This window comes from Drosophila novamexicana, unplaced genomic scaffold, assembly GCF_003285875.2.
Source record: "Drosophila novamexicana strain 15010-1031.04,08,12 unplaced genomic scaffold, DnovRS2.1 tig00000986-arrow-arrow-pilon, whole genome shotgun sequence".
Classification (NCBI taxonomy): domain Eukaryota; kingdom Metazoa; phylum Arthropoda; class Insecta; order Diptera; family Drosophilidae; genus Drosophila; species Drosophila novamexicana.
This window is the reverse complement of record NW_020824835.1, coordinates 360,682-370,994: the sequence shown is the minus strand read 5'-3', so window position 1 is coordinate 370,994 and position 10,313 is coordinate 360,682. Positions and strand designations below refer to the sequence as shown.

Here is a 10,313-nt window from a genome sequence, read left to right as displayed (position 1 = left end):
TATATGGGTCAGCAGTAAGTAGCAACTAAGAAGACAACGGATGTGCTCTTTAAAGATGATTGTCAAAAGCAAAAACACACGTCAAACAAGTTTTTGCTTTGGGGGCTTAAAACGCTATACCAATGTACTGCTTTTTTAGTTCGTTTTTAGATGAATTTAAAAATATGTCAAAGAACTAAACAAAACTTATTAACAAAAATTAGTAAATAAAATAAATTATGGATTTTTGAGAACCATTCGATTTTCGATCAGATATTGTCAATTACTTAAGCCCTTCCTGTTTTTTTTTTCAAAATTTTCTTTTGCTGCCATTCTGATCTAATCAAAAGTGCATATGTTAGACGAAAAACTGGGCTAAACGAGATTTCCATTACTATTCACATTCAATTGTTGTTTAATACTTAGAAAACGAAACTGTATAACTTTATATATTATAATATATTTTTAACAAATTTATTTTTATTATTTATATTTTCCTGAGGCAATAAAACAAAGTCACGCATTTAACAAATTTCTTTCAATAAAAAATTCCCAAATGTTTTTTGTGTACCTAAGCAACTTTGCTCCTTGGCATCTGACATTTAAAATTTAGCGCGATCGAAATAAAATTAAACCATAACGCAAGTTTTTCTCAGGAAAATTCAGTTGGAGGAGTGTTGTCTTGGCTCGTGTTTGATAATTGTTATCGAATGGGACATTCATCTAGATTACTGACCATCGCCTGCACCTTTGTTTGAGTGCTGAATTGGGAGCTTTACCCTAGATGATTGGAGCGGAGCACGTGCTGTAGTGCTGCCGCTGAACTTAACCTCGCTATCATCGCTGTAAGAGGACATTTCGTCGGAGCTGTATTGGAAATTATCAATCTCAATCTCGTCCATGCTATCAACTGGTGTCTCCAGCTCCATGTCGCGAGCACCAGCTGGAGGAGCACCAATCGGTATATGTGCTTTTGGCTTGCCATTGTTGTATGACGGATTGACAGCCAAGTTGGCGGAGGCAGAGCTTGTCTTTCCGTTTAGCTCCATGTTAGAGAGTCCAGGTTGTGGATTATATTTCTGCTGCTCCTCCTTCATATCGCTTAACTGCATCTGTGTGCAAAAGCGTTGTATTTGCCCCAACACTTCGCGTACACCTAGTTCCGAGGACTTAACAACGACGCTATGTTCTGATGAAGATTGGTGCTCCTCCGTCGGCTGCTGGTGTGATGATTTCGAAGTGCTGCGGCATGCACAAGGATTCTGCACTTTGACACATTCGTTGGGTGCTTTCTTCTGGTTGCCATGGCCCAACTTTCTGGCTGTCAGCTGTTTGGCAGCCTTCAAATTAAAAGCAGCTGCCTGCTTGGCAACTCGTGTGGGCAACGCTGGTGGTGTCGGATTTGGTTTAACTGATGGAGCTGGGGCCACTTTCGGAGGCTGCCGCTTGCCGGCAGTTAATGCTTGCTGTTGATAAAACATCTTATCGTATTCAGATTTCATGCACAAATATCGAAAGTGGCGTGTATTCTCCTCCCCATAGTGGGTCACCTCTGCGAAAGGATAGGTGAGAGAAGGCGTCTTCAAGGAACAGGCATATACCTACTATTGGTAACTTCATTCTGCAGCTTGCCCAAATTTTCATTAGTCATTCTCAGTTCATTCGAAAAACGTTCCATTTTGCCAGCCAAGTCGCGAAAATTTCGTGTAACCATTTCGGAAATGGTTGTCTTCGAGAAAGATGTTCGTAAGATTAGTTCATTCGACTAGAAGACATATACTTACTCCAACGGCCTTTCGCACAGTCTGGCGTATGAGCTCAAAGAACTCCTCAGGATCCTCATCCTTATCATCGTCATCAGTTCCAACGGGCGCATGCATGCCACCATGCTGTTGCGGATGAACCGGGCCGCGTTGATGCTGCTGCTGATGCTGAAGCTGTAGCTGAAGCTGATGTTGCTGATGCTGATGCTGATGCTGCTGCTGATGTTTCACATTCGGATGCATATGATGCATTTGATGATTATTGTTTATACTGTTGATGCTCGGATGAGTCAACTGCTGCTGCTGATGCAGTTGATGCTGTAGCGGATGTGAATGCGGCTGATTCGGGTTCACATGCAAATGCCCACGTGTTCGACGGGCACTCAAACTGTTCGTGTTGTGCATCTGTTCCTTGTCCGAAAGCTCCGTTAGATTCGGCTCCAGTTCTGAATTCTGCCCGTAGACTGTGCGCTGAGTTATTTGCATGGGCATCGACTTGGCATATGGATGGGTGTGTGGATGTGGACGTGTGTGGCAGTTGGCCTTGTTGTCTTGTGGCATAAAATGTACCTTCGCCTGCTGGCCGGGCAACGCCTGGCGGGCGCTAGGTTTGACTCGTCGGTTCGAAACTGAGCCATAGCTCAATACCTGTGCGGCTGCCGGCTGCACCTGCATTTGCATCTGAGTCGCCTTCGAAGGATGCGTTACGACACTGGTTGCAGGACGTATATTGTTGGAGTTCAATGGGACATTTGTTGTAATATAATAATCGTTGGCAGTTACATAGCTGCGCTGGGTGCGAGTATCCCCTTGGCGGGACGAGTTAACACGCATTGTTGCTGTCTTGGTCATGCCCGGTTGGGGGACAGCCTGCATTCGGGCCGGTTGCATGGCCTCTAGTTTGGTGCCATATACCTCTTCGATGCCCTTACGTCGATTTGCGCGCACCATATCTATCAGTTTTCTTATGGACCCTTTATGTGGAACACAAACTTACCGCCAAAAAAAAAAACACAATTTCAAATGCAAAACAAGATTTTCTTGTGGTATTTTCATCAATATACCCCTTTAAAGGCCTTCTTAATGCACAATGTTGTTGTTACTTGTAAACTAAAATATTGATAAATGTATAAATTTTTTATTGTCTTACATTTGTATATATCCAACTGACTGTTAAGGTAAAATGACTTGATAATTGAAAATACTGTATTTTAATGATATTTTCAGCGCTAACTGAGATTTTGATATTGAGGCTCCTTAAACAAATCACTTCCATTAGTTGGGCATTCATGTCAATATCCTCTTGAATTTTGTATGTTTTCTCTTCGAATTTATTTTCAAATAAAATAGTTTTTACTTGTTTATATTATTTGAATGTGCTTAAATATAAATTAATTTAAATATTATTTTCTTTTAGCTTTAAGTCAAGACCAAATTTTGGAAATAAAACTGTCTAGCATTTAATCTTCATTTTATGAAATTAGTCTATAAGAAATATGAAAAGCTAGTATTTCTGTATTATATGGCACATAAGAACTTTTGAACTATTATTTAAGCCTGTCATTACTTTGTAATAAGGCTTCCTTTTTACATTTAGCTAGGTCAAGTTAGTTCCACTGCTAAGTTTCAGATATTGCAATTATATGGAATATATATATATATAGGTGGAGATGAAGGCATCTCCGACCCCATAAAGTATATATATATTTTTGATCAGTATCAACAGCCGAGTCGAGTATGTCTGTCGGACCGTTTGCCTGTTCCGATGCGTACTAGTCTCTCAGTTTTAAAGTTATTTTTTTGAAACTTTGCTGAAGTCCATTTTTCTGTTGCACTCAGTACATATGTCGGAGCCAGATGGATCGGATCGCTATATCATATAGTTGCCATATAAACGATCGGTCAACAAGTAGGTTCTTATATGAACAAATTTGTTGTTTTTCAAAATATCTTGACCAAACTCGGCATTTATTAGTTTTCAATGCTTTTCATATATATGCAACATCCTAACAACATCTATATCATATAGCTTCCATAGGAACGATCGGTCTAAAATAAGTTGTATGAAACACTTTTTGGTTATGAAGATATCTTTACCATAGTCGGCATTACCTATTTTCCCTGTGCTTCTTTGATACGGGCAAAGCACTATGCGCATTATTAAAAGGTTGGTTCTTCGGCGTGCCGAAGATAGCCTTTCTCTCTTTTTAAAAATTACTTAAAATAAATCAGCTACGATTCATAATCCTATCAATTTTTAGTGCTACAGTTGGAAGGCCAATGACATGCGACCAGGTTCAATGCTTGTTGCCATTCATTTTGCCGGAAATATTTGTTTGATTTTACCAAATCAAAATGCTAATGAGCTCTGCTGCTTTGGTGCAGTGCGCTGATTGCGGTGTTTAAATCGGTTGCTTGCTTGGGTGGGCTGCATGGATTTGCGTAGATAAATAAGTGTGTACAAATATGTACAATATTTTGTCAGATTATTTACCTTTGAACCTTTATGGGTGGATGTATCAGCAGTGCGGCTCCTCAGATTTTGTACGCCTCTGGAATTTTTAATGCCAGTCTAAGTGCCACACTCCCGACGTGATGGCTTTAAGGCAGTTAAATCTGAAAAAAAATAACACAAAATGCCTTAGGTTACAGACACCTAAGACTTGAAGTCAGGCTGCAACATAAGATGGAGATGCCTTAATTGGGTCAGTTGGCTGCAGCCTTGAGTTGAAATCAAAACCATGCCACATGCGGCACCATTTTGATTCTTTACTCATTATGCAAATTGCGTATACGACGTGTTCGCTGCTGGGCAACAGCAGGGCACCGCACTATCACGCATACTTGTCTGTGGATATAATATAGTTGGCAAGCTGTTGCATGCAATAGGCAAGGACAAGACACACGCATTTGCACATTCAGACCTACAGTGACTACGATAAATATTTACTTAAATAATTTTTTTCTTATCTTTTTTTTTTATACGCAGTCATTATGACTTTGAGCCCTCTCTTCGTTAATGTGAATTGCTTTTCCATTTGATTGTAAACGTCTAACCTATCATTAAGATTTTAATACTTTTTATTTGTATTGCAAATGAATTAAATTTTTGTTGCTCTTGCGCTCACTTCCTGTACATTTTAATCTCTCTTTCTCTATAACTTTGCCTACTCTTTGTCTTCCCTAAACTTCCTCTGCTAGTTACTTTTGTATTTACTCTGCCTTCCTATCTTACTCCATTTCTCTATCTTACTCTTAGTGTAACAGATCGCCTTTCTATATCCATGAATTCAAAATACACAAACTTGCATGCCTTGATTAATTATGATATTTGAAAGAACTCGTTTATAAATTGATCATTTTCAACTACTCTTTTCTGCTGGTTCACATACTTATTGTATATACTGTAACTTATGCACACTCACACATACACACAGAAACGAGTCATGCATTGCCAACGACAGTTAATATTTTGATGACTTATGATTTTCTATAGCAGTCTGGGCTGCCACTGAGGCTGGGAATTGGTTGAAAGTTGAATGGGTTTCATGCTGTTGGCCACAATTCCCGATGTGTGGTTAGATGCGTGTCTTTGTCTGTGTGTTTGGTCCTGTTGCCTTGATAAGAATGCTTCCACACAATTGTTCATTTCTATTGCAACGGTTTGTACATCATCATCCTCGTCATCCTGTCCATAATGCGCTCAGAGTGGTCTTTATTTGTTTATTTGCATATGTCAGATGCAGTTCTGTTGTGTTTAAGTATGTGTGCAGATATTGTCCTTGCCAAGCAAATTGCTCTCACTTGCTATAATCAGCTTGAGTCCTTCAAATGCATTGTTGATTTGTTTGGCTTGTGGGCAAATTAATTGTTGATTCCGATAGCTTCACAAGGGATAGGAAAAATATAATGACTGGCATTTAAATAAGTAGATATTACACATAAACAGTTATAAATAATGTTATACATAATTTTATGTAACCAAACGCTCATTAGACATGCTTAAGGCGCCAAGACACTCCTGATACATATTTATCATCCAAAGTTTATATCATAAATCTAACAAAATGCGTACAAATTTGCCAAGCAGTAAATTGTCGCGTGTTAGCTCATAGCCAAAGAAAATAAACAAGTACATGGCTAAGTAGGTACATATACTAACATTATTAGCAGGCCAATTAGCAGCTAGATGCGCATATAGGTATCTCACAGATTCATAAATTTGTCAGCTGTCGTCGAGATCAACACATTAATCTACATGAAACACCAACGCGCCTTGACGTCTTAAATTATATTTTACAAAATGTTTCAAACATTTTCTATTCAATTTTATTGAAAAGAAAATTTGTTGCGGGGTCTTTTATTAGAATTATCCCAGTGAAGTAATATTATATAATCAAATTTAAATTAAAAAAAAAACACAAAAAAAAACACAAAAGTAGTTAATAATTCAAAAATAGTATTACTAATATAAAAGAATAAGAACTAAAAAAAAAAAAGCAAAAGAAATGTTAATACAATTTTTATTTATACTTATTAATATCTAGGGTATTGCAAATACGACACATTATCTTATATATTTATATTATATATATATTCCTTTTTCATGTGTGGCCAACAAGTAAATAAATTCACGCGTTTATATTTGTTTAGTTTAAGCGCTTTTTATTGTTGTTCGTCTGCTGTTTAAAACATTCCCACTTGACAGGAGAACATGACGAGTGTCGGCATTCATCGTAGTCGATGAAATTGTTGTCTCATTTCTCTGTGCGCTGTGCTTTATGACTAAATGTGCGTAATAAATAAATACAACAATAATAAATTTGCCTGCAGATATTGGAATAAAAAATAAATAAATAAAGCACTTCGTTTATTTATGCGTTGCTGCCAAAGTTTTCAAATTGAGTTAAAATGCGATATTCATAAACGCGGCTGTTGCCATTGTGTGTGCAATAACAAATTGTTCTGTTTGGCTTTGATTGTTGATGGTGATTTGTATTTTGATGGCTTTTGCTCATGCATTCATAATTTAAACCAAAAACAATAAAAACAACTCAAACTCAACTACTGGTATATCACTTTATGGGCTTATGTTTTGTCTTGTGGTATTTCTTGAAGATCTGTCGCCTTTTATGCATGGCTCTTTTGTCTTGAGACACCAAAGCAGAATGAAATTAAATGCATTGGTATTTGGGTCAACATTTTTGCGTCATTCAATTCAATTAAAGTCATAAACATCAAAAATATGCTTGGATAAAATCAAAAAACAAAACGAGGTACGAAACATTTCAAAGGGAAATATGGACGAAATGAAATGTTTACTTTTGATTTTTACGTTCATATGTTGTATAAGCATCATTATACCTATTTCTAGATATTTGAAGAGGTGTTTTATAGTTAACAAATGTGCAAATAGTAAAAAAAAGAGCTGAAACACTTTAAGCACATTCTACATTTATATATCTACAATATATGCTAAAATGTTTTCATAATACAATATTTATTGTACTCATAATGGAATTTATATTGTCTTTAATCAAGCATATGTCGGCATATAATTTAAATATTTGATTTAAAGTTTAGTTGTTTTTTTAACTTTAGGTAACTTTAGTTGTTTTTTTAGCAGCAATTTGATAAGAAAGCTTCAAATGTTGCACATAAAGCTGCTATGCAAAAAGCTTAAACATGTTGCTGTGCAACATTTTGTTGCACAGAAAATGTTGCTGACAACGTAGACAACTCAATTAAATGCCAGAATTATTACAAATATTAAGTCAACACTTGAAGCACTTAGCTTGGCAATGCACATCCACATCATCGTGTGCAGTGGCAGAAACTGATGTGCAACATTCAAGTGCAGCGGCAACATATTAACACGCAACATGTGCGCAAACTAGTTGGGCAACATAAACAAAAAACAGCTGTTTGTGTTTCTCCTTCAGTTTCTGGCGCCGGCAAAGCTTTCTGAAGTGAAATCAAGCAGCGACGACGCCGACGCTGCACAGTGGGTTCATTGGGAAATTTTGTTGAAAATAGATAGAGTGATGAAACAATTATGGGCTTTAACATTTGAAATCTATTAAATTTGAATGCTTATCAGTTTTTAAATAAAGAAAAATAAATATTTAAATTTTACATTTTTTAATTTAGAAGCTAATTCGGATAAGGCACTTTTACAAAATTTCGTCAATTTATTTCTGATATAACCAAATATCCGAGTATACTATTTAAGAATGATTAGATATAGTAAATTTATTAACAAAAAATATATGTTTGTATGCAATTGAAACTAAATTAATAGAAATAACAGACTAGATAAATATAATCATTTTAAAAACAAATTGTTGATATATTGAACACATTAAATTACTCCAACAATACTATTTTAAATAAATGAAAGTATTTAAATATTGTTGATGTTATAAACAAATCCTTTTGAACCAATTTTGTCAAAAAGCCCACTGTGCGTTGACGGCGGCAGCAGCAACAGCAGCAGCAGCAGCAACACCAGCAGCAAACAGGAAAATCCGCACGACGATGCCACACACAAATTCAGTTCAATGCGAAATTGTGAATGAGCCAGACGGCGAATTTCTTGCGACCGAAATAGCCAAAACTCTCGTAGCGGAATATCGCGAAATACTCTTCGTAATAAGTGCAAATGAAATGTGGTTGTGTTTTATGTTGCACAGATGAGCTGCGCCACGACCTTCGGCAAGTGGAAGATACAAGCCAAGTGCGACTGCCACGCGGAAGGACAGTTACCAAGAGCTAATTGACTGCAACAAGATCAAGATTTATTCACGCTGCCAACTAATGAAACGTGGCTGAAAACAGTGTCAATTGCAGATTATATTGCGGAGTTTTTTGTGTTGGCCTAAACGATTTGCAACAAGCCTTTAACAATTAATTGGCCAAGTCACGTGTGCATCTCTGAGATACAAAACGTGCTGCCACAGACATACGACGACAGTGAAGTGTGCGCGCAGCTGCAACTGCTGCAACTGCCGCAACTGGCAGATACCAAAACTCATCGTCTCCCAAGTGGCAACGGGTGAAATTTTTCGTGCCAAATTTGCAAAATTGAAGTGCAAATCACAGCTTGTTCGCGCAAATTGCCGGCGCTTGTTTAACACCCTGAACAGCAAGCCAAACCTCAAGCCTCAAATTCAATTGCATTTTCAATTGCAAACTAAACGCAAACTCAATCTGAATTGCAATTGCAATTCATGCGACGGCAAATAGTTGAGTGAGTATCGCGCGCATTGCCATTGCGCAATTTATAAGCGCCATGCCTTGGACTCCGATTTAGCTTTTAAGTATCTGTTCATTTTACATTTAGTTGACAGTGATTAATCTTAACATTTGCATTTGAAATGCAAATGCCGCGCGAAAAATCATGCAATTAATTTAAATGATTGCCACACATTTGTGTATCTATTTCACTGGATAGTACAGTTTATTTAATTATTGTGCCTTAAGTGTTGTCAAAAGTTCAACGTTGTTAACCAAATTACTTTACAGCGCAAAGCTCACACTTTTGAACCCAGAACGCACTAGGAAATGCGTCTAAATCATTTTTAATATTTCATTGAAATTTCCATATGCATTTCGAGTTTGTGAAAACTTTCATTTGTAATTTATGTGCGTGTTTTGATAGAGGCGGCAAAAGTGGAAGCATATTGGTTTTTTGATCAAATGCGCATGTTGGCATATATATCAAAATTGTTGGTGCAAAGGAGAATTTGTGAAATTTGCAATCAAGTGTGTGACGATGCAAAGCAATGTATCTGAAAAGTGTCATATGCTTATATACGTTAATATTGAGGATAATTAAATTGAGGATAATTAAATAACTAATCAACTAGCCAATTTAAAGAAGGCTTCTAGTTTGAATCCGAGGCAAGTGCAGAGATGAAGTGTTGTCTTAGTTTGGGGGTAACTATATCCTATACTTAGAATAACAAGGCCTTTAGACATTTTATTTATAATGATAATGTAGGCGGCCTTTCCATGATATAAGTTTGCTGGCTCTGTTTTGAAATAGCTTAGGTTGCCAAAAGAAACTAAACTAAAACGGGCCTTGCCCGTGGAATGTTTTGTGCTACAAATTTTAGATAGTACCTTTCTACGAACTACACACCCGTGAAAAATTGAAATCTACACATCTTAAAAATATGTTTTAAGCGCATCGAATAGAGAACCAAGTGTTGGAATCAATGGTTCCGCCCATGTAAGACTTTCGGTGAAAATCTTGAAGCTGAAGAATAAATATTCATTTATTAAATCTTTCACCCGTACTTGTATCCCAAGAGCGTATCAAATAAATTCTCACAAACATTTTTGAAACACACCATCCGATCGGATGGTAGGCAAAAAATTTCATGCGCCGTTTTTCGCTAATTAATCACTGTTGTGGATGGAATTTCCCAAATCGGTAAAACATGTATTTATTAAGTTCTTATGTAGAGCTTTGAAAATAAGTTTGATGCAAATCAAAACTTAACTTCACCAAAAAATGTTCGAATCGCATTTTTAACGAGGAAGCTTTGATTTTGCGAAAAATGTCAA

General features: G+C 36.8%; 1 protein-coding gene across 1 annotated transcript; it reads right to left on the bottom strand.

Annotated features, from left to right (window-relative positions):
- Positions 1-483: 483 nt before the first annotated feature.
- Positions 484-2,901, bottom strand: LOC115765733. The gene is made up of 3 exons (XM_030709399.1): positions 1,764-2,901; positions 1,585-1,708; positions 484-1,531 (listed from the first exon to the last, which is right to left on the bottom strand). The coding sequence occupies exons 1-3, from the start codon at positions 2,691-2,693 to the stop codon at positions 708-710; spliced, it is 1,878 nt and encodes a 625-aa protein (XP_030565259.1). The 5' UTR covers positions 2,694-2,901; the 3' UTR covers positions 484-707.
- Between the last annotated feature and the right edge of the window lie 7,412 nt (positions 2,902-10,313).